Source organism: Dysidea avara, chromosome 2 (assembly GCF_963678975.1).
Source record: "Dysidea avara chromosome 2, odDysAvar1.4, whole genome shotgun sequence".
Taxonomy (NCBI): Eukaryota; Metazoa; Porifera; class Demospongiae; order Dictyoceratida; family Dysideidae; genus Dysidea; species Dysidea avara.
This window is the reverse complement of record NC_089273.1, coordinates 44,750,987-44,777,282: the sequence shown is the minus strand read 5'-3', so window position 1 is coordinate 44,777,282 and position 26,296 is coordinate 44,750,987. Positions and strand designations below refer to the sequence as shown.

The window sequence follows — 26,296 nt, the reverse complement described above, 5'->3', positions numbered from 1 at the left end:
TTAAATAGGTAAAACTTAAGAAGGATGTGCATAAATGCAAGAAAATCTGTAACTGCACCAAAGCTTCTAATGTTCGAACATTTTATTAGCGAATATTCGATGGTAAATTTCAATATTCGTCCCAGCCCTAGTATGTATGCTGAGCTTGGTGCTGAGCTACAACCTCACTGTGCTACCTCGCCAAGTAAGTGTGTATAATTATACTACATACTTATGTACACACACAGCTAACTAACTACAACAAAATAAATTATTCAGCTCCAAATATAGGTGGACACTAACAAAAGTCTACAAAACGTGTGTTGTCAGCAAAAATGGCGGTTGTTTGAGGACAAGGTACACATCAGAGATTTTCAATATGCCAGTAAATCATGCCGGTTGTTGTTCGTATTATGAACATACGTACCACTAGCCTTATATGGAGTGTCAGTAAATCACGCCAGTAATTGTTGAACTTACGTACCAGCCTAATACGGAACAGAACATCAATAAATCTTGCTGGTTATTGTTCATGTTACGAAAGTATGAACCAGCCTTATAAAGAAGCATTTTAAGTCATCCTTGTGTTATTGTAAATGTCCAAAAATTACCATCGACTCACTAGTGTGTGGCTCCCTCAGGCTCACCCCAAATAAATTATTAACCTCTAGCAACCACAGTGGCTACAGATTTCCTCTTGCCAACCTCACACTTCTCCTCTATAGCCACCTTCCCTAGCTTCACTACAGAAACGCTAATGGAAGAAAAACTTCCCTCTGGCCAATAATTTACATTATCACTACTAAAGGAAGCTTCACAATTAACACGGTAACAGGTAAATGGGCTAGTGGTCTGAGGTTAAAATCTTTGCACAAAGATTATTCAACAGATTACTCTAATGTTATGGGGACATCCCACAAACCACTAATTAATGGTTTACCAGTTTCTTCATTATATTAGCACCATCGCTAGTTGATCATCCACAGTTTTTTTTTGTTTTCCATATTAAATAGTCCCTAGACGCTAGTCTCAAAAGGCAGTACTAGGAACTTTCCTTTACTAATAAGGATGGGTTTCCACCTTCAGTGTTCGTAGGAATGTAATCATTTAAATGCTTACATCATGGTTTAAACGATTATGCAAACATTTATTTTTCTTTGCAATACTGACATTTTATAGACTACGAAGTCGGTAAAAACATTAAACCTGCGATCGTTTAAAATACAATGGAATATAAGTTGTATAGTGGTCAGTCTAGCAAACGACTGTTTTATTTCTATTGTAACTTCTGTCTCTTGTCTGTTCAATTACTTTAAAAGCATAAATAAACATGTAACTTGACCTGTAGCTAGAGTAGTTGCACAGTTAGAAGTACCCATAACTCTCACAACTCTGTGGAAGATGTTGAGTTGAGCAGCCATCTTTCTAAAAAGGCTAAATATACCTGACCCCACTTTTGACAGGTTCTACTGTATATACTCTTAGAGAAACAAACACAAAGGATATACTCACAGACAAACAGACAAACAGACTTGGAAGATGTACTCACAAAAGGACACACTTACTGGTAACAGTGTGCAGCAATCTTCGCTTCAACCTTATCAATATTTTCTTTAGTCTGAGAATCCAAAAACAGAATCCTAAGATCCTTAGTGTCCATCTAACATAGAATATAAAAATAATTAACATAATTACAAATACAAATATATAATAGTTAGACACCAAGACCAAGGGAACTAAGCGATTTAGTAACCCCGATGGCCTGAGGCTGTAGCGTGCCGAGCGCAGCAAGGGCGCTACTAAGGGCCAGAGGGGTTACTAAATCACTTAGTTCCCGTTGGTCGGGGTGTCTAACTTATTTAGACTATGGTTTAAAGTAAGTACCTTTATAGCCAGAGCATGAGTGTGGGGTGAAAGAGCAGTGCATAACATCAGAATGGTTTCTTCCTGAAGTCCTTACAGCGCCCACAAAAATAATTATTCGACTGGTAACCAGAGTAACGGCTAGAGCTACAGTAGATATGCTGCTTAGTCTACTATTTGTCCAGAATTATTTGCGAAACACGATAATTATTTATTATGTACAAAATTGCTTAAGGGCGGGTTACTAAATGAACATGTGTAGGTCACTAAATGAGCATGTCAGGTGACTAAGTGATTTAGTAACCTTGTAAATGAGCTGTACTATAGTCTAACTCTTGTTGGACTAATGTCAACAGATCTTTCTAAAAACCTTTTAGCCGCATAATAATAATGAAAGTCATATGATGTGTCCACTTCACCATTACACTTTACAGTACCTACCAAAACAACCGATTGTGGGTTTTAGTTAACCTCTCACAATGGATTTGCTGTTATTTTCTCCCATGACTCAGTGCAAACATAGCAACATATCAAGATATTGTTAATCTTTAAAACTACTCAAATGATATATACACATGGTTACAAAGTGTTATAAGTTTGTAAGTGTTTATCATATGGCTACGTAATCAACATCAGTTTATTTGTGATGTAATAAGGATAAAAATAATACCTAGGGATTTATCCTACATGTTATTGTAGTACATGAAATAAGACTACTTCCTTTTAGTACAGCTGAGTAGACTACTTTATCAGTTAAAGTGGCACTGAACTGATTAAGGGCAGCTGTACAGAATAAATTGGACAGAATGTTTGTGGTAAAGCACGAACAAACGGAATCCATCAACCACAGCGAAGCATCTCAGTGCACTAACAGAACAATTTCTTTCAGACCGCCCAGCTATTGTTGTTGATACAACTAATATTATTCATGCTTTAAAACTACTGTATTAGCTTGTCACAACTCTGGTTAATTCACTGGCAAATGGCCATTGTAAGATTATTGTTATACGGAGCGTGCACTGACTAGCCACGCGTGCTTGATTTGTGCTTGATGGAGTTGTTGGCCAATGTTATAGTCCACAGGTGTGCGTTTTCACTACTTTCCGGGTTATTAAAAAGAAAGCGTAGAATTGTTCTACAAGGTGAGAAATGGTTGGAACCAAAGTGGCTTAACACTAGGCTATTCAATGGCCAAGTTACTATAGCATCACAGGCTATCACAACAGCTTTTTAGGTGTAGATTAAGTTGTGTACTAGCGAAGTCTTGAGCCACCCTAAAATAGCTCATTAAGCGCGAGGGTTGAAACAAATATAATTTTGTGCGGCTGGATTTAATCGGTTCAGTGCCATCTTAACACCAGGTCCTCACTAATACACGACTTCCCAAGTTAATAGTACCATGTCACCACTAATACAGCTAGGTAGACTACGTACTTCATCAGTTAACACCAGGTCCCCATTAATATAGCTGGGTAGACTATTGGGCGGATCACTTATATGTGTGATCTATCAAGCCACAGTAAACTACCACATTTCCTTGGTTACAAGAGCTCTGTTTTCTGCTTCAACTTATTACCTCAAGTCTTACCTTTGTATTGTACAAGCTAGTCTTGTGGTTTATGATTCATGTGGGTGCCACCATATTATGCTATCTTGTTGTTGGAAAGCCAATGCATACATGCTAACAACAATATAGCTGACCACAGCACTATAGGATCCCTTCAGTGTGTATAGTGAAAAGTGTCTACAGTATACTGTCTTCAGCTAGGGTGATAAGTGCACAGTCATTGACTGCTTAACTTCAGTTTTTTTTATGGCTGGTAGCTGAGTTCAGTATAGAATTTTGTGTGTGCTTTCAGTAAGGACACCAAATGTGACAACTATGACTAAGACAAAAATCATGCACTGCAGTATGGCAAGAACTACATAATGTCTTGGCTTGCAACCTATATTGTACGTATGTATGCATTCACAAATCAGGGTGTCGATAATCTTAATTGTATTACATATTACAAAAAAACAAAACTGATACAAAATGTGTAACCATGTACTGACTGTCAACCTTATCAGAGTTTCGTGTCTTGTGACAGGTATCTAGCTCAGTATACAGCATTTGGTGTATTTCATGAGCACGATGCTAATGTGACGACAATGACTAAGAGTCTTAAGTCTACAACTACACACGTATGTAAATACTCTAATAATGCAGTCAAGTGTATGCTTTTTTTTGGGAAGTGTTCTGTATAAATACCTAAAGTTTAGCGGTACTTTGAGATAATAAAGTCACTCTCTAAGGTTCCTATGGATACATATACCTGAAATTAACAAGGAGAAGACATCCTGACCACCTGGCAAACTCCTGTAAGTGTTCAATTGTTAATTGGACGAGGTTTCCCAGGTCCAGTCATGAACTTTTTCTCCTTTCTCTACCTTTTCAAACATAGTTTCTGCAGTAACTTTACGAGGGCTGTAGGATCAGGAGTCCTACAGACCTTCAGTACTCGGTGTTAATAAAAAAAAATATAAAAAGACAGGGCCATAATTTAAATGATTATTTCGGTATTTACAAGGATAACTACATTTGCTTTAACTACTTAATCAAAACAACTTACAGAATACACAGCAATTGTCTTAGATACTAACCATGCATGTGTAGATTAGCTATGCAGGAATGCCATCAACTATAGCATAGTGGTGATGATGTTATTTCACGCAACAACCAATTTGTAAAAGCTCTTGCTAAATAGGAATGTTGTCATATACCATCATTCTAAGGTCCTATTGATGATACAATAATAATGGGCAGTTCTTAGCACTGGTACGGTGACCTACCTGAGCTCTGTGTAGATATCGATGGGTACCACTTGCTTAACAAGGTAATGAAGATTTGGGAGTACTCCATACTTGTACTTGAACACGTTTGTGCTTGCAAACCATAAAGAACCACTGAACACTATGAGAACGGGACAGGAACAGAAAGCGGCATAGGGAACAACCCACAGAAAATACCTGATATTGGTGATCATCCAATATAAAGGTTGGATAGGACAACGCGATGTGTCTTTACAGCATTCTTTTGCTAAAACGATCAAAACACTTGAATAGAACAGTCACCTGCAATAAAATACTCCAATAGAGCAGTCAAGAATGTTATCTATCCCACCAGAGACTCCCATTGATGGCCTGTGAATCAATGGACTATAGCTGTCATACATTAGGTACGTATATACAGACTAGCTAAGTCATTACCATTAAAAGTTAAATACTCCCTTGAGATCTCAAAACATCATGGGATGCTACAAAGGATTCTAATTAACTGACATGCAGTGCCTGCATATAGATTTGGGTAGTTGTACCTGCAACCTTAGGAGAAGACACATTCATAAATACTGCAGGGCCGGAGGAGGGAAAATTGAGTTGGTCAGGCCATTGACTATAATGTTGAAATTGCTACTATATACATGCCAATGAGAGAAGAGCTGTTGTGCAGTGTGCGAAGCACACTCTGCAAAGTGCAAAGCACGAGCATCCTAAGGGGGTCTGGGGGCATGCCTCCACAGGAAATTTTTGAAAATTAGACACTCAGATATGCAATTTTAGTGATATTTCACTGCTAGCTAGCTATATAAATATGCTCAAGCCTATCTGTTGTTCTTCAGACTTTCTATACTATGTATAATTGTAGACCTGACATACAGGGGACACACAGCATGAAACTTGCTGTATGGTTCATTTAGTTATAGCTAGCAATTAGAAGTTCAAGGGGGGTCTGGAGCTGCAGAATTTTTGCAATTTAAAGGCTTGAAAATGCCTTAAAATTTAAAATTGATGCTAAATTTTAAAGTAAAGCGACTTGCAACTTTCCTCCCAAATTTCACAGCAGCATGGCCCCCTTTAGCTAGGATATAATTACTATACAGTGAATTCACACAGCTACAATAAAAAGCTACACAGCTACAAAAAATACAGTATACTACTATACTGGTTTGTATGAAGTGAACGGATCATCACGTAAATATACTGGTGGACCATCACGAGACCAATCAGTATTCGAAAATGGCGCGATGTGGGTGAGACTGAGAGTTTGTTCAGTATCTCGACAGGACGAGTGGGTAGTTGAAGAGGAGAGAATTCTACTCAACATCTCATCCAGATGGCCACCATGTAATGTATGGGTGTACAGCTTCTTGCCGCAGAATGAGTCATCTGGTTTGTCACTGCCAGCCCTTCGCCTAGTAAAAGAAGCCCAGAGAGACAAGCCAAGGAATGCTAATGATTATTTTATGAAGATTGAATTGTGATATAAGTATGCTGATTTAGAATCAAAGAAGGCACCTGCCTTACACGTGATAAATGCCAACTGTCAGCACACGTGATACTGTACGTAGAACCCACGATCAATTCTGTACAAAACGATAAGAATGCTATGCTGTACTGTAATGTAATTGGAGGTACTATACGTGTAGTTCTGTGCTTTAGTTAGGCTGAGAAACTAGGTAACTACTCGTGCCATGCATTTTCAATAACATCTGTAAAATGTACGTAGCTACATGTAGATGTGATCGTCCAAAGATTGCATGAGAGTAATTTAGTTCGAACTGGTCAGCTAGTTGGTTCAACTCCAGATTATTGGTCCGGCTCAGGCCTGACCAACCGGACCGTCTCCTCCGGCCTTGTACTGTAGCCATCATGATGGGCATGTGGTAGCTGCGATATGTGTAGGTGCATGGCTCCAGTGAGGACACTAAGGACAATATGAGCAGTCATGGACCCACTTCAGCTTGACAAGCATACACCAGCAGACATCAACTTATGGTGGGCATTATTTGAAATATCTTCCTTTGCTCTGAGGTGTCAAAGTGATACATGAATTACAGATAGAGAAAAGAGCAGCCCACACAGATAATCGGATTTATTTCAATAGGGGGACTATAGTTTAAAACAGAACTATGATTAGGGGCAATTTGACTGCTTAGTACTTACCTGTTACCATGAAAACCTAATTACTACAAGACTGAAAACAAGTAGAACCGCTGTGAATAAGCTATAGCACTGGTCCTCACTTTAGCCCAACATTTTTTCTTGCATGATAGCAAGGATACCAAAACACTTTTCATCTGAGTAGTTCCCAAATTGAGGTTATGCATACCAATCACGTGAATATTAAAATAAATTTTGGCCTTAATGCCTATATAATCACTGCCAAGTTGTAGCCCGGGCAACATTCAGATGTAGCTCCGACAGGGTCACAGGGGCTAATCCAACCAGAATACCAAAAAACTATTAAGCACATACGTAATTCATTTAGTTAACATGTAAAAATATTACATAAAACTGTACTGATAGCACATACCTTTTCTGTTTTGTTGCTATTCTGAATATATCTCCATGTCCTGATAAGCTTTGTCTAGTTCTCTAACATGTACAACTGCATGTGGTATACTGTTGTTGCACTTCCTATTATGAAAAATAAAAGCAACTACACAGACGTATGTGTGAAGTACATGCGTACGTGGGTTTGCGTGAATAGAGCACACCTGCATATGTGCTTGTGTATATAGTGTGCGTGTGTGTGTGTGTGTGTGTGTGTGTGTGTGTGTGTGTGTGTGTGTGTGTGTGTGTGTGTGTGTGTGTGTGTGTGTGTGTGTGTGTGTGTGTGTGTGTGTGTGTGTGTGTGTGTGTGTGTGTAATGTATTTATGCATGATCAGAAAAAGGAACAAGCACAGTTAATGATAAGACCACACCACATCATTATGGTGCATCCCAAAGTACTTCACGACCTAACTTATTAATAAGGTTAAATCATTAGTACTGAGTTGATCCTATCCATAGGTGGGACTATTTATAAAGTTCATTGTACCTATCACACACACGTGCGCGCATGCACACATACACACGTACGCGCACACACATGCACAGCCTCCAGCAGCCACAGCTATCACTAGGCTTTGCACAAGACTCACAGGCACCCGGGGCATGACTAGTAAACCACAGGGAGACTGTCCAGGTCTACAAAAAGCGGCCGTGGAACCTGAGATTAGAAACTGACATTCCCTAGTTAAAACAAGGTACACATTGATGTCATAGGCTGCTTCTCCAGTTGACACCAGGCCACCCAGTCCATGGAGGAAACGACAACAACTTGAAGTGGGCATAACTCAGCATCAAACCTAGAACCTTTCAATTACCAGGCCAACATTTTAACCACTTGGGTTACATTGTTTCACAGCACGCACACACATTCACCACACACACGCATGCACGCCACACACACGCACATACACATACATACATGTACACACGCACGCACGCACACACACACACAAACTCACTCCAATATTAGCACACTGATATTCAATCACTTCTACAGTGATGGTGAATGGGACACTGAGTGGATCTGCACACAAACAAAATCTTAATAAAGACGCATAGCAACAAACTTTAGCAGCAATACACACAACATCAGTTAGACAGTAAGCAGTGTACCCCTGGCTCCTTGATAAAATGGTAAAACAGTTTGCGAAAACAAGACTTTGGCATGAAACATAGGGATGTACTGTATTTAGCAACTGGACTCACGGATTGAGCTGGAAACTGCCTCTTAACAAGAATCCAGGTATTATCTAGCCCTTGCAATACTGGAGACACCATTACTGAACTACAGCTGCTTACTACTGCTCTTCCCTACAAGCCAAGAAAGTTGAGCATGTACCATAAAACTTTGTAGCGATAACTTTGCAGTGTTGTTGTAATGCAGCACAAAGTTACATGCAAGGTTTGCTCATGTGCAATAACTATTCAAGAAAGAAACTCAATGATAGTATTCCAGTCATCTCTGCTGGCAAGTCACAGGGACAAGCCAGTTTTCATGCAATAATACTAGTGGGTCACTTTTGTCAACACATTTTTACTCCACAGAACTACCATTAGCTACTAGGAATGCAGCAATGCTGAAAATGTTGATACAGCGTTTCCCAAATTGAACTCCTCACCAATTAAATCACATATACGGTATACCAAAAAAAAAAGAAACAAAATAAGGGCATAAAACAAGTTGATGTTGTGCTACTTCTAAAAACCAGGGATATATGCGACCGGATCTGCGAAAACCCAACAAAATGGTGCATTTTTCAAATTCTTTATTATTGACTGTTTATAATCTACTTAGCCAAGTGTATGCTCTGGCCAAGTTTTAGCCTTGTACGCCAACAACTTTTGGAGTTACAGCCCTACAAAGTAGCAACAACAGACAATTTGTATAGCAAGTATTGGGAAAATGAATTAGAAGCGCTTACAAGAACGGCTGTAACTTAAAAACACAATGTACTACAGAGTTGCAACTTGCACCATTGTGTTCACCATGAATAGGGGAGTCCACTACTGGGTAAGTTTTTCCTTAATCAGATTTCTTCACTACATACAGAGACGAAATCAGTGAAGAAAGATTGATCGCGTATGATTGCTTCAATGTGACGTAAACCAATGCCCATAACTCATGTATCCTTTAGTCTACTGCAACAAAACAATGATTTTTGAACTCCTCTTGAGTAGGCGAATAAGATGATACAGTATACAAGCTTTTATCATTGGACAAAGAATTTATAAAAAATTTATAATTTCTTTTTCAGTTATGCAAATATTCTACCCATTGCTTACATTGAAAATTTAGGCTTGCGCCATCATGTCGGGTTTTCGTAAATCCGGTCACATATACACTGTACATGCATTTAGCTGGAATTGATTAACAATGTATTTTTATGTTTTACAATAATGCAATTATACATACAGAATTACCAAATTAATAAAAGTTATTGCATTTTTTCTTTGTAATTTAATTATTAATTTTTGTAATTCTCTAATTATGTTGCTATCATGGAAGCGCTATTCGAACAAACCACTTTATTACACACAGAAGTACCTTCTCAACTGTTTGTCTATTACATTTTACCTGCAAATTCCCTCTACAAACCCTCAAGAGGCTGCTACTCTTCATTTTCGTTCGTGTACATGTTGAAGTTGAACATGTCCCATTTCAGTTCGAAGAAGAAAAAGCTAAGAGGCTTGCTAAGGTGTTTTTAGGTAATTAAATACCTGAAGAGCTCAATGGGACAGGCTGACTTCTTTACCACTAAAACGAATTTGCTCACGTGGGTACGTACGGATCAACAAAGATAGAGGTGGCAGTAATGCAACAAATTCATTAGGAAAAGAAATATTTTGTACAAGAATCAAAACCCACAATCAAAATATTCAGTTACATCTATAAATTGACCAAGATGGGTACATCTGTACTCAATGTGCCACCTGGAAATAAAAAAACAATTATTTTTTTGTAGAGGACGATAAACTGATGTGGAGTTCCTTGAAAACAATAAATGGTATAGTACTATATTAAGGATTATGGAGATTTGTACTTTCACAAAAAACATTGACCAGTAACTGTCCTCTGTGAAGTATAACCAATTCATAAAGTGCTTTCAGAAATGCTACCAATATGTAGCAATAAAGTACTTTTCCTTTTTCAATGAAATTTTCTATGGACTGATTGGTGCCTTTAGATCAGCATAATCAGTTAAAGCCATCTAACTACGTACAACAAACTAACCAATATTTTATAAAGGAGGCGGTATGCATTATGAAACTTAACAAATTGATGTTGTGCTAATTCTAAAAACCAGGCGCCATGCAGCTAGCTAACTCATCTGGAATTAACCATAGATAGTATATGCTACTATGAATTAACCAACTATGTATTACTATTTTACAATAGGGTAGTTTTGGGTTGTGCAATACTATTATTAGCTAATTCTTGTATTTCGTAATTCATGAAATTTTCGTAATTCGTTCAATTATGTTGCTGTGCACTGCTAAGGAAGTGCTTGTTAAAAAAACCGCTTTAACCAACATATTATGCACAGAAGTATCTTCTAAACTGTTTTATAGTTTGGCCATCATGTTTTGTCGGCCTAATGTATTTCGCGGACTGGACTCGCGGACTGGACTCACACACTGAGCTGGAAACAACTTTTAAACAATAATCCAGGAATTATCCATCTCTTGCAACACTGGAGACACCACTATCGAGCTACAACTGCTGATACTGCTCTTCCTTACAGGTAAACAAACTAGCGGTGCACTAATTAATTAGAATATACTTACGACACACTAGTACTAGCAGTGATAAAGCGTGGTAGAGGCTATTGTTGTAGCTTAGATGTTTTTCCTTTATTGCTTTAGCACTAGTGCTAGGGTTGTAGAGATGAGCCAGTAATAATTCTTAGCAGGGTAGCTATAGGTGGCACCACCCAGCGAGGTGATTGGGCTATGCAAATAAACTGACTCATCACTACAGTCCCAACACCAGTGCTAAGTACTGGAGCAACAAAGGAAAAACAGCTGAGCTACAACAATAGCCTCTATCACACTTTATCACTGCTAGTACTCGTGTATCGTAAGTGTATTCTATTAAATTAGTGCAAGCGCTAGTTTGTTAACTTGTAAGGAAGAGCAGTATCAGCAGTTGTAACTCGATAGTGGTGTCTCCAGTGTTGCAAGAGATGGATAATTCCTGGATTATTGTTTAAAAGTTGTTTCCAGCTCAGTGCATGAGTCCAGTCCGCGAAATACATTAAGCCTGTTTTTTTTCCCACAAATTCTCTCAAGAAAGCCTCAAAGCTGCTCTTCATTTTCGTTCGCGTACGTAAGGGATACGCCCCCTTTCAACTCGAAGCGATAGGCTATTCCTGGTAGTGTATGAGGTCTGCACCATTGTTTTTCATTTGTTCACCTGAAAACCTAAAAGGGAAGGTAGTTTACCAAGTCTGAGGAAAGTCACCACACCCGTATTTCAGTCCGCTGAAAAGAAACCACCTCAGAGCAAAGTTCATCTGTGCAGAAGTTTAATACAGACTTCATTTCGCCTTTACTCCTTACATAAAAGCTGCTTTTACCATTATTTAATGATTTTGCTCACGTGGGTGCGTACAGACAAACATAGGTAGATAGGTACACAAACACACTTTTACGAAAACAATTTTGGTAAACGAGGCGCACACCCACAGCCGGCTTTTGGCCGGCTGTGGGTGCACTCTGGTTTAAAAAATAATAAAATATCAAAACCCACAATCAAAATTTCAGGTACATCTGTAATACTTCAGAGTGGACAGATGTCATGTGTTAAGCAAACAAATTTCTTCTAAAGGTCATACACTAATGTGGAGGTCCTTGAAAAAAATGTAGACAAGTTTGCTATATTATTTTCAATGGGAGGATTTAATATTATAAACAATGCTTACCATACCTTGTATGTCATTCATGCTACAGGAATGAGCCAAAGATAATTAAAATTTCCTTAAACGGGTAAACAATCACAAGACACTTCTGTACATAATTTGCATGTTTATTTGAGTATCACTTTCTTAGTAGGGACGCATCTATTATGCCAGCATGATTTCAGGAATAATAGGTACAGTGGAACCTCTCTTATCTGGGCGGTTTGGTACATACTACTGTCCGTATCTCAGAAATGTCCGTAACTAAGAATAGCATGCTATTATGCTAAAGTGACTAATTTAAAAACAAATATTGGCATTATTGCTATCAGTTAGTACTATGCAGTTTAGTGGGCAGAGGGGAAAGTCACTACAGAGCATTCATGGTCACTCCCCTGGGCTGTAAAAATGCATTACCACCTAGCAACCAAGTGGTGGTTATTATTAGTAGAATAAGCAACAGGTAAACAGCAACCTTTAGGCTCCCTCCTTGTGCTTTCATCTAAACCAAACTTCATTATGGTCAATAAACTACAAGCCACATGACCAATTTGAGGTCCAGATAAGGGTGGTTCCACTGTAGTGGAAAGAATTGGGGAATATTCCAGAATAATTGGATGAGTTCTTGTAGTATGATGCAAAAATCTATTCAATACAACACTGAAACAGTTGGTTGAAAAGATCGAGATACTCTAATAGAGAGGTCACTTATACTCTAATAGAGTATTCATCGTCAAGTCCATAATTCTACTACAGCAGTCAGTTATGTAAAACTCTAACTAATGTGTTTACTTTTGCACAAATACAGGAATTATTTTGGGAATAATAGGCCAATTTAAAAAGAATTGCCAGAAAGAATAATTGGAAGATTAAAACTCCTGCCTATTTCTTAGCAGTGCATAACAATATATAATAAACTGCTGGATTACAAAATACGAGTTACCGTGAACAAAAATATAGATACAGGAATTTTGTGGGAGGAATCAGTAGATAAGTAATCAATATCTTGCAGATCCTTCTTGCATCAAAATCAGAAAATTTAAAGATATCTCTGGCTGTCGAGTAGCTACAATTGCGGTAGTATTTTTTATTTATTTTTTTTGACAAGTCATGTATTCCATGTTCCCCAGACCCTTATATCAACACGAAAGGTCAGTCTCAGAGCCACCAGTCTCTAGTTCATTTTCAAATGCTGAGAAATTCATTGTACCTATATACTAGCCACACATATGACGAAGATCAAAGCACTGGTATATAACTGATATACCATGGTCTGTGAGTACACTTACATTCCGAGAGGTCCTCTCCTAAACAGTAAACAAGTCTCCAACCATACCTGAGTTGCTGAATGAATTGTCAATGAACTCTTGTCTGCTCTACGAATACTCAAATTAGTTGGGTATGCCACCACTAAAGACTTTAATAAACACCTATAATATAATACTTTTGATTGCTGACAGGTATTGTTATCTCTGATCACTTCATCTACAGGGGTACGGAATATGTGACCTGCTGAGCGAAAACCAGCTGTATACGTAAAATTCTATTTAGACATAAAACCGTATAGAAATAATACTGGGTAAAAAGATGCGTGCTACATGAAAAATTTACGCATGCTTTAATCACATTTGTACACACTGACATTAAGCTCAAATCAATAAAACCTATATACCAATAGATTCGCCTATTCACCTTTGTAAGGATACAAGAGTTATGGGCGCTTGTTTACGATGCAGTAAAAACAGCGTTCACTATCATCATTTAGATGGAATGGCCTTCCTCTTTGTCAACACGGAGGAGTACAGGGTAGGAATTTTACCTTGATTTATTTGACAGTTCATGGTGCACAGATTGAGCCCAGTCCCATCTTCGTAGCTTGTTTCAATCGTAAGTTATGAGCAATTATCTAAGCGCCTGTAATTTATTTCTCATATTGTTGTTGTATAAATCAAGTTTATCACTGTTCCAACTGCCAAGCGCTATAACTCCAAGACCATTCATCACAAAAGGCTGAAACTATGGAATCCGAGGAATGTGAGAAAATGGCTGGTTCTTCCTCAGCCAGTTACATAGGTAATAGTTGTAAGGGCTTTGCCTGATATGTATGCCAGACTACCCGAGGGCGGCAGGCCCAAGAACAGAGAGCATACATATCAAGCAAAGCCTGAATGCTTGTGTTACAGCTAATATGTAACACTTATCAGGCTGATAGCCTGCACAGGGTAATCGATCACATAAGCCAATACTACTGCAACCACTAGGTATATTATATATGCATACAGTAGAACCTCGATTATCCGAACCCTCAACAGTAGCGGTGACTGTTCTACAGTATTAGGGTATTTTGTAAACAGGTGTATGTTCTATTAGAGTAGTTCAACAGAGCTCTGTATATAAAACAATGGGCTTCATGTATCTGAACAAATTCACTTATCTGAACACTTTTGTGATTCAGCTGGCATACAGGTGCCTAGATAATGGAGGTCCTACTGTACCTATAATTTTCGATTATGGCTCAGCAGCTAGTACATTCTGGTTACAATAAATGGACAGCATCCTAATTACTCGAGTATTAATTGATCCTTACAATTGATTTCGGCCTCAACATCTATATAATCACTGTCCAGGTCATAGACCGGCTACATTTCATATGTAGCCCGGCTAGCTGGGCTACATACGAAATGTAGCTGGGGCAGTTCCATTGATCTGAGGTGTTAAAGTGTTACATATAACATTAGTTCAATAACATGAGATTAGTCAGAACATTACTGAAATAGCAGCACCCTTTGGGAGTCTCGTGTATATTTTTGTCATATCCTTCCTAATGTCAATTGTAACTCTATAAATAGATCACTATTAGATAGATATAATATTTTTTGCACAATTTGAATGTACTGATAGGATACACAGGACTTGTATAGACCGTATTCCAAATGATGGCATGAAATAAAATTGCTACGGCTATTTGGGGTATTCTAACAATTTCGAGTGAGAGTTTCAATGGGGCTTAATAAGATTCAAATCACTATTCATTCCTGGAAGAAAATATTGACCAAAAACTAACAAGTACAGTTATAAGGGTATAAAATCTATTCTCTAACACAGGGTTAGAATTTTTCAGCTGGTTTTCAAAGTTTAGACGAAATACTATTGTTTCTTTGCTGTAATAACCAAACCTGGTAGTTTCGCCTCAATATCTTGTTTGTTTGCCTCTATATCAATCTTCAAAATCTCGATCCCCATTGGTGATAATACTCGAAAGTATAACAGTCCTCCAAATACAAAATTTGTGTGACATCATTTGGAATACAGTCTAATCATAACTTTATTTTGTTGCTCACAAGGACTTCCACTCTCGCGTACAATCCTTTCCAAAAAATAACTGTTATCTGAGTTATATTTTAATAGCATCCTGCATGGTCTAACAGAGTATTTATAAAAGCACTTGAACACTTTGATCGTGGGTTTAATTTTTATGATTGATATGTGGTTAATGTCCACTGGTATATCTGCAAGTGTGGGCAACCTCCCTTGTTTATTGCTTTTTAATTTATAACCCTTAAAATTCTCTATTGCATATGTATCTAGTATCTTAACCCTTAAACGCGCAAAGGCCATTATAGTGGCCCTCACGCATGGCAGTAAACAAAACGCTGTAACTCCCGAACCATTGTCCCTATGGCTACGCAACTGCCATCATTTAATTCGTGATGTAATAGCGAATGAAATGATATGTAGGGTTTTACCCTACACTGAAACACAGGGCTAAAACTCGCCATGAAACTAACTTTTTACGAAATGAACACGTAAAACTGTTTACATACCTTTGGAAAAAGACTTGTATCTCCTTCCCAGTTCATTCTATTGTTCTGCAATAAACGCCGATCGATTCGCCATTCAATTATGCCTCAGGCCATATATGGGTCCCGTGACTCAGCCAATTACAAATATGGCTGCCACAGGAAGGAATACGAAATCGCGAAAAGTCAAGACGCTGTTCTTCATCGATTCCCTTACAAAAATATTAAGTACAGTTTACATGTGGATTATAAACAACATGCATACAAGCGTGTTTCATTAAGTACAATTTGGAAACTTTTTGATGACAAACCTCCGATTGTAAACTGTACTTATTCTGCATACATGTTCATTAAAGCGGTTATCAATTTGTACTTGAATTGTATACATACAATTTATTAACAATCGATCATAAAGTGAGGTTATCAAATAGTACTTGAATTGTATACATACAATTTAGTAACAATCGATCATAAAGTGAGGTTATCAAATAGTACTTGAATTGTATACATACAATTTAGTAACAATGGATAATAAAGGGAGGTTATCAATTTGTGCTTGAATTGCATACATACAATTTAGTAACACTCAATCGTAACACTCAATCCTAAAGTGAGGTTATCAAATACAGTAGTACTTGGATTGTATACATAGAGCTATTATAGTCATGCCGATTAAGTGTATAATTCCATGCTGTTAATTGCTACATTTGATTTTGTAGGTGTGCAGTGTATAATATGTCAGATGGTAGCTTGCAACAATGCTGACCAAATCAGTATCATGATAATGGGGCATAATTGATCTGGCGCTTAGATAGTCATTAAAGAATTGATATCCTATAAATATACCATGTGAAAAAAATATCTGTACTTGGGCAGATTACGTACATGTGTGCCGAACAATCATCACCATAAGTATGTGCTGAAAGCTGAATCCAGTAAATAACTTAATTCCAGTGTTGTAAATTTCATACAAGAACGATGCACATAATTTCCATCACATATATGCTGCACATAAGATCTAGGCTTTTACGCTTGTGATCTAGGCTTGTATAAATTGTAGGTTACTCGTAACAAATGCACAGATGCAGTTAACAAGAAATGAGTGCATACCACAGCAAAGGATGAATAACGTAACAAATAAAGTGGTTGTTTATTTAAGAACAGTTCTGTATATGCAAGTAACACCTAATTGCATATATGTATAGAAATCCTCCAATCAAAATATTGGTATATTTTCACTAAAGCAAGACACATGCAAAGTGTTATCGCACAACATACACCTATACATATACACCTATGTATACCATGTAAATATGCCTGCCTTGTAAATGTATAGTATATGTTTCTATATAACTATATACAATACATAAATCATAATTGCTAATCTTTTTCTAGCAAGTTTGCAAATGCAGCAACATACACTGAATTTTGTACATCACTAAAAGCCATAAATATGCATGGACTTATTATATTTAATGCTTACAGCTACTACTTCGGATGACTCGGAAGGTGGTGAGCACACAAATATGTGTGGCACTACTGTGCCTGATTGCTGCAGCTGTGTGTGATCAAGTGTACATATAATTACTATTGTCTGTGTTGGTATTTCGTTATCGCTTATGACAACAAATTTCTTTATTATTCCATATTCAACATGGTCAGATCTCCTATATGCCACTGTTGCATTGTTTTGCCACTGTTGCATTGCTTTGCCACTGTTGCATTGTTTTGCTTCAAGACACCTTTGTTGTTCCACTGAGTGCTATGAAGCATAATATTGTGAAACTTAACACGACTGTAGACTTTGACTTGTCTTGGTCCGTATATTACTTGTTGTAGTGCTTGCACTTCAGAATTTTTAAGCAGCTTATCTATACTACCTATTGAAGGTTTTCCCAAAGCATACAAATTACTTCCAATACACAGACTGTTTGGTGACACTTTATGCCGATAACTCGAGTCCAGATGTTTGAATGCATCAAGATGACTGCTGGGATGCTCACTGAAGAACTTTTCAACTGTTACTGATAAATTCTTGAAGTGCGAAAATGATTTAATGATTTGTTTATCGATGTGTTGAGTTCCATGCACCAATCTCTTTAGCATACCATTTTGTCCTTCAAAGTAAAAACATGAAAATATCCATAAGGGTCCTAATTGACGTACAGTGTTTGGAAGATGTAATAAAAGGTGGACATTAGCAGACATATATCTCTGGCTATACAAAACTTCAAACTGTTGGCAAAAGGTGTTGATCAAATATTGGCATTGATTAAGCTGTCTGTCAGATATGGATTGCTGCAGCAAGGTATGAATGGAAACCACTAACAAAGAATAGTGATTCCAATACTGAGACGGCAAAATCCCACTGAGTACCGGTAAGGAGTAACATAATAAGAAAGCACGGTATTCGGAAGCTTTATAATATTTAAAATGTGTGGAGAGCTTGCGAGATTTACGGGTTATTATTGATGGTGGGTTTATTGTTTCAAGACGACTGTCAATTAGTTTAACTTGTCTGCCAATGTAATAATGCTCATTGTGGTGTTCGAAACTAATCCATAATGAGAGTAATAATCTCATTACACCTAATAGCACACAGTGCATGTAATCAATTGCAGTCCCATCAATTTTATCATACGTCTCAAGCTTTCTGAGCCATGATGGACCTTTAACTCCATTTATAACAGATTTCTCAGCTACTGCTTGCCGTGCATCTAAATCATTCTGGATACGTGATCGAGCTGGGCCACAAGGATCTTCTGAAGAAAATGGATAAACATGCACGCTTCCACGGGCACTGGTGGGAAAAGAAAGTCCTGGTTGAAGACATTTACTGCATACAAACATTCCATTGAATTGAATTGTATTTAGAATTAAACACTTAGCAGGAAGGTCACAAGTTCCTGCTAGCAGAACAGCTTTGCTTACAAATGGATGAGGCACAGATGGTGATTGTACCTCAATACCATGTTGCTCTAACATTGCAAGTTCGCCTATGATTGGCTTAAGGTACACGTGCATATTTGGTTTCTCTTCGCCAAACCATAGTCCACCAATTATTATGTTCTCTTTCAGCAGTCTTAGTCGATATGGCAATTCGTTTACTACTAAATAGCACGGCCACAAGCTGAACTTAGACGAGCTAAAAACTGGTAGACCATCTATGTTCCATGTCAAAGAAATATTGTTTTGACTGCTCAGAATTCCATTTGGTGACATTAAATCTTTGTACAATGAACCGTCATAAATATCCTCATAGCCACCTTGATTTGCTTTAACTCTTGTAAATCGATGAAGCAAGTTGTCATAGAATGTTTTTTGGACAAATAATGATCGGATTTGATCAGATATAGATATGTGTATAAAATAGCTCAAATCCTTCACTGAATTGATAGCAGTGTTACAAACAGAACAGGCTGTTACTGTTGCAAAAGTAATAGGGTTGACACTGATAGGGTTGACGCATTGTGAACAGTAGTAACAACACTTAAATGGTAAAACTAAAAACGAGAAGAACTTTTTAAATTTGTAAAGCGTTTTGCAACATCTGTTGGGTTTTGGACAAATGTGATCCATTAGGTACAGTAAATCGGATAAAGCTTCATTTGTCAATTTATGACGAACAGCGAAAGCCAGCAATAAAGTCATGAACACACCAACTGTAATCTCTGCACCTGGATAGAGTGGATCATCATGATCATACTGTGGCTCACTATCATTCTCTTCATCTGAGTCTTCCAATCCTTCATTGCTCTCTTCTTGATCTTCAAATGCCATGTTATCATCAAGTTGCATGTGCCCATCAAATTGCACAGGATCATCTAACGGGCCATCTTCAACCTGTGCACAATTATAAAACTGTACATTGTCATCATCAAGCTGTACAGAATCATTGAATTGTAAAGCATTATCAACTTGGGAAACGGCATCATCAAGCTGTACAGAATCATTAAGTTGTAAAGCATTATGAACTTGGGAAACGACATCATCAAGCTGTACAGAATCATTAAGTTGTAAAGCATTATCAACTTCGGAAGTTGCATCCTGCAGAACATCAACGTCACTGAAATCTTCAAGCTGCTCTATATCATCATCACGCTGTACATCTGTTTGAAGCCATGCGTCAACTTCGCTATGTTCAGCTGAGTTTTCAGCTGCAGAAGGCTCTTCATTAGGCACTATAGTACATGGTGAACATAATTATATAGATATATATATATAAACTAGGTGCTGTACTATTGTTTTGGTCTCACATGCCACACGGTATGGAGTAAAAAAGGTGTGGCCCTCTCAAGAAGGACATAGTTAAAAAGGTTAGGACTATAATACACCTGAATTGTTGTTATTAAATTTTTGCCGTTAACCTAGCTACCATCACAGCCATTTCTTGGCTGCCACCTTGAATTTCACAACTATGTTAACCATGTCCAGAGAGGGGGCCCACACCTTTTTCACAGTTTGGTTGTTTTTGGGTATATATCGCCTTTTTTGAAATTTTTATCTATAAGTACACTGGTTTGACAGCAAATTATTTTACTATATTGGAGCTTCATGCATGCAGTATAGCTAGTGGAACAGACTTTTATGGTCAAATAGTAAAGCCATGTAAAGAAATCACAAAGTTCACTGCACACTTTTGCCTTAGCCTATAGTTATACTATACTGTTATAAAGCCAATAATGATGAAAATATAGTTATTAGCAAGCACTGCAATTGATTGATGGGTGCATACCTCATGCAGACTCCCGTGCATTTATACTGAGTGGACGGAATTATACTAGCCGGGTAGCTAGCTACCTTAATAGTCTGGCACCGCCGCTCATTCGCTAAAAGTAGGGGGTGGTGGCTCCACACTACTGAGTAGCTAGCTACCTATGGTAAACGAAACTTACGCAATTGCTGAGTTGTTCTTTGCGAGATTCTTTGGTGGTAGCGAAGTCGAGTTCTTCGTGGCATTGCTGTCAAGGGGTTGCGTGTTTGCAAATATTGAAGGTAAGGACCGCGACGCTTTCGATCGACCGGAATAGAATTACTGGCCATAACATTAAGATGACTAACAAAGACTAGTACTTCAGCATGTAGCGCGATATCGAGCAAAATTACCGCGACTATATAGCCAATCATTTTTAGCTAGCAAAAAGGCGCGACCCCATTACGCACTCACCTGGATTTAATCGTTCTGTTTTCGTTGCTTGCGTACGTTTGGCTCCTTGCTCCGTTAAACTACTTCGACGCTACTGATCTTAACTGTAAGTGGACAGCAACGTTTAGCTAAAATAATATTGCGGAATCTTACATTTAGCTACGGAATGGCTGACCCTAGAGCTGACCCAACTTTTGCGTTTGTTGTGTGGACAGATGGAAAAAAGAGCGTAGTAAGACGCAAAACAATTGTGAGTGGCAAAGCTGCCCCAGGCCAAGAGGTCGTAGTAAAGTGGAAAGGCGGCCGGCGATATGCTGCCAAGGTGATAGAAGTCGGTAAGACATTGTATTAAATTAGCTAGCTGCTTATTAAAATTTATTTAACTATTAAAGGAAATGATGAAGCAATACTGACTGAACTAATGAACAATGCAAGCCAGACACCACAACAGAGGAGGGATAACCAGACACCACAACAGAGGAGGGATAATCAGACATCACAACAGAGGAGGGATAGCCAGACATTACAACAGAAGAAGAGAAGAAAGAAGAAGCAAACTACTGTAGAAAAAGTCAGGGAACAACTAGAAACTGAAATGCTGGAAGACTTTGAAGATGACTTTGTGCCACCACTCCCACCTCCATTGTACATTCTCTCAAACTCTGAAACCAGCGATTCATCAGTGAGTGAAGCTGCCAGAAATCTCATCTCTACCAGTGCAGTTGGCAGCAGATACACAGCCAATCCCACCTCCTCCATCAGCGGCAGCAGACACACAGCAAATCCCATCTCCTCCACCAGTGGCAGTGGACACACAGCCAATCCCACCTCCTCCACCAGCGGCAGCAGACACACAGCAAATCCCATCTCCTCCACCAGTGGCAGTGGACACACAGCCACTCCCATCTCCTCCACCAGTGCAGTTGGCAGCAGATACACAGGCAATCCCATCTCCTCTACCAGTAGATACACAGCCAATCCTACCAGTAGACAGACAGCTAATCCCATCTCTTCCACCAGTACAATTGTTACTCAAACTACCGGCTCGATAACATCAGCTGGTACATTTAATGGAACAGCTGGGCCTCATTATTCTGGTGGTGCATGGAACTACTTAACTCAATATCCACCATACTCACCAGCTTATGCTGCATATCCACCTCAGTCTAACAGTATGCGGAGCTATTCTTCAACAGTCTCCCAACCCACAGTTAGTCAATCAGCCAACCATCAGGTCACAGATTTTTATGAACAGGTCCAACAACTGGATGGTAGGGTAAAGATAATCGAGGATAAACTGGCTGAATTAGGGCCAGTTTTGCAAGATGGCCATGACAATGATGACGACTTGGGGTTAGGGCTCTCAAGGGAACAGAACATTACGATCAAAATGATATGCAACAGCATGTCCGCACAATGGAAGCCTGCCTTGAGGAAGATACTGGCAATAGTGTATGGCCATCAAGTTCTAGCCGTGTCGTGTGCTGTGGGCAGAACCAATGCAAATTCTACCCCTGCCCTCGATGGAAGAAAGCTGGATATAATAAAAAGTACGTATGTACATGTTCATATGAGAAATTGCATAAATGTATACATAATAGGGTTGATGTATGAGCACTTCACAAGAAGGCATCCGAATGAAATAACGAATGAGTCCATCAACATCGTCGTGAACAGTGCTTGTGCTCTATCGAAGAGAAAACTGAAACAAAAAGAGTAGCAGTCAACCATACCATAAAGTTAACAATATAATATAGCTGCAGTATATGTACATACATTGATCTTTTCATGATAATATTATATTAGTGATAAACAAAATTACATACAGTTTGCTTGCTACAAAATATGTACAGTACGCATGCAATTTACGTAGCGCATGCATTGTCATGCTTGTATACAATTTGCGAACATTTGTATGCATACAACAACTCTTTGCGAACAATTCATAAACATTTGCATGCATACAAATGATTGCATACAATTTACAAACAGTTGTATACATACAAAATGGCCAATACCTCACTTTTGTATGTGTACACAAGTATACAATTATTATGTAAACAAATTGATAACTGTATGCATGCAGATTGCATGCACATTTTTGTAAGGGTTCATAACAAGTGAGTGCCTGTTGTTACAGTGGTTATTTAAACTTCCCCTGATAGCCTATTGAATAAACTTTCTGTTTATATAAGGTGTTAGGCTAATTCAGTTTAGCAAACTCTCACCACTTTCAATATAAAACCAATTTTGGTAAACACGCATTGCATTTCTCAAAACCTGCGTGCACATTTAAGGGTTAAGGTGGTAGTATACTGGAAACCCATCCAATGGGAAGCCTTATGAAGTGAAGCCATAATATTACCACAAGAATTTGCTTTATTAGATCACATGATTACACTTACATAATAATAATATGGCTATGTTGCCTGTTTAAGAAGAAATCCATCGTTGTTCAATATGTAGTTGTAAAGAAGACATTCACAAAAGTAAGTAGAGTAGAATAGAAACTAGGGATTCGTATCCTTTGCATGAAATTTTGTCGGCAAGTGTAATTTGTGGTTTTAGTATGGTATCCTAAATGATGAAGACGGCTTTTCTACGTCAATTTTTTCTAGTATACTAGCATTAAATCCTTGTATAACAAGATGCAGTTGTGCAACGAAGGTAGGCGAAGAGCGCAATACCCGAAAAAAATTCCCGTGTACGTAATCCTGGCACTACCATCCACTTTTCATAGTCGTGGATGCTTGGCACAAGAAAACTATATAAATAGAAGGATGTCTTCTTACGCTATTACTATGGTAAGCTCATTATGCCCTAGGCATTGCCTGGGAAAATCTGAATAACCCATTGTTTGATCCGTCGTGGTATAAGGCTGCGAGTAAATTGATGTGAAGATGATTATAAAAGGGGTTCCTGAATTGCTCTGTATCCGCATTTTCACGTGTTTTAGCGGTGTGAAATTTCTTATGGCAACAGTGTAGTGGTCATGATACAGCATATAACTTCGTGCGCCCTTTATTCTGTGTTTTATGAATTTTATAAATCCGTGTATCGATTAAAATTTTGCGGTTACCACCACCTTAAGCAAAATTCTCTATGGTGAAAATGATTTACTTCATGATGAGCAGTTGCTTTCTTGAGACAATTTAATAATGGCAAATTCTTACCTGCACATGTACTTGTACAAGTATATTGTGTCTCTGTGTGTGCGCACGTGCGTGTAGTTTGTGCATTTGTAGATGTGCTTTTGTGTGTGTGTGATGTAATCATGCATGATCAGAAAAAAGGACAACTACGACCAAACACAGTTACTGATAAGACCACATCATTATAGTACTCATTTAATAGATCCCATTTGAAGTACTTCACGACCTAACTTACTAATAAGGTTAAATCATTAGTACTGAGTTGATCTTTTCTATAGATGAAACTAAAAGGTTCGCTGTACCTATCACACCCACATCCACACACATGCAAGCAAGCACCCATGTACACACAGTACACACACGCACGCACGTACGCACGCACACACGCACAGTACACACACGCACAGTACACACACACACACGCACAGTACACACACACACGCACAGTACACAAACACACACACGCACAGTACACACACACAAACACTACACACACACACACACACACACACACACACACACAAAGCACACCTACAAATGCACAAACTAAATGCACGTGCCCACTAGAGCTTGGCGGTATTAAAATTTGAATACACCGGTATTAGTAACAGGAAAATATCGTGGTATATCGGTATATAGTTAGCTTGTTATTGTAACTATTGCATCATTTCTTGGGCCTAGTATCATCCTAAAAACCAAAAACTATATAGTTCAGTACAAGTAAGCACGTGTTGTAATGTGACAACCTCAAGTTTTGTTTAGGGTGTGTCTACTAAACCATCAACAAATTGGATAATCAAACACCAAAGGCTGGGTTAAAAGAAATCCTATACTGGTATTCATCGATATACGGTATTTCGATATATCGGTTATCAAACGCTGTCACGGTATGATAATCGGTTACAATAATTTATCACAATAAACGGTATTACCGATATATCGCAGAGCACTAGTGCCCACACATAGAGCATAGCCTCCAGCAACCACAGCTGTGAAACACAATTACAGCTATTATTACCCTACAAACTATGCTTTGCACAAGACTCACAGGCATCTGGGGCAGGACTAGCAAACCGCAGGGGGATTGTCTGGCTCCACAAAAAGAGGCTGTGAAACTTGAGCTTCCTTTAGGTAAAAAAAAGGTACCCATGTTATAGTTGGGTAGGCTGCTTCTCCAGTTGACACCAGGCCACCCAGTCTACAGCTGGGTAGACTCAAAGAAACAACACAAAGTTGGTATACATGTAACTCAGCATCAAACCCGGAACCTTTCAATTACAAGGCCAACACTCTAGCCACGTAGCTTCACAGTGCTTGCTTACACATACACAAGTGTATGCACAAGTGTATGCACACACTCACTCTACCCACAGATTCAGTAAAACATAATAAATTCCAATTAATGCACATCAATTTTTTAAACAATGCTTTACCTGCACTGTATATCTATCACATGAGTGAATACAGGGTTAACGCACGTTTATGTATAGAAAGACCAACGAGACTCCATACCTGCGAATAGTTTGTGTTGTTGTCCTTCTTCACTTCTTTGAGCATACTACCAAATCTATGTAAACTTTCCACTGGTAGAAATACCACACCTTCACTAGTAAACACGATGACAATAATGAGCGAAGGAGACTTATCCCGACCAAGAATCACGCCACGTGCAGACGTGGTTAATGATACTCATACTAGCGATTCCGGAATTCCGTAAATTTTGCATTAAATTTTCTCCGTGAATCTTCCATTGGAGAGTTGGCACAATCATTTCGCTGCCATACGAGCAATTGATCAAACAATTGCATCGCTTCTAGGGTTTCTGGGGGCAAGGAATACGATGGTGCAGTTAGTTTTCTGCTACAAATATGTTTGTGTGGAGTTTCATGCCAATTATAAGATTATTTTGCAATTTTTTTTATTTTTATTAATGCTTTACAGCACAAGTGCTGAAGGTCTGTAGGACACCTTGTCCTACAGCCTGCTCAAAGACTTCAGCTACTTAGACTTTAACTACTTAAGGTGTGTTTGAAAAGTTGGAGAAAGGAGAAAAAAAATCCATGCACTGACTGTACTAGGTAGCC

General features: G+C 38.4%; 1 protein-coding gene and 1 long non-coding RNA gene across 3 annotated transcripts; one reads left to right on the top strand and one right to left on the bottom strand.

Moving 5' to 3' along the window:
• Positions 1–7,062: 7,062 nt before the first annotated feature.
• On the bottom strand, positions 7,063–25,906 carry LOC136245640 (uncharacterized). Its single transcript, XR_010696032.1, has 3 exons — positions 25,725–25,906; positions 8,176–8,240; positions 7,063–7,299 (listed from the first exon to the last, which is right to left on the bottom strand). It is a non-coding gene; the product is annotated as an uncharacterized lncRNA (long non-coding RNA).
• On the top strand, positions 20,582–23,163 carry LOC136247443 (mucin-4-like). 2 transcript variants are annotated; one of them, XM_066039162.1, is made up of 4 exons: positions 20,582–21,166; positions 21,220–21,395; positions 21,453–22,610; positions 22,662–23,163. In XM_066039162.1, the coding sequence occupies exons 2-4, from the start codon at positions 21,227–21,229 to the stop codon at positions 22,778–22,780; spliced, it is 1,446 nt and encodes a 481-aa protein (XP_065895234.1). In that variant the 5' UTR covers positions 20,582–21,166; positions 21,220–21,226; the 3' UTR covers positions 22,781–23,163. The 2 variants fall into 2 exon arrangements, with proteins under 2 accessions (XP_065895234.1, XP_065895233.1); XM_066039161.1 differs by having other exon boundaries at positions 21,453–23,163.
• Positions 25,907–26,296: the final 390 nt, after the last annotated feature.

What these genes read in the sequence shown, in the direction of transcription:
- LOC136247443 (XM_066039161.1), top strand. Translation starts at nt 21,227, where the DNA reads ATGGCTGACCCTAGAGCTGACCCAACTTTTGCGTTTGTTGTGTGGACA. An exon ending in TGCCAAGGTGATAGAAGTCG is followed by an intron (nt 21,396 to 21,452) that starts GTAAGACATTGT and finishes TAACTATTAAAG; the next exon opens with GAAATGATGAAGCAATACTG.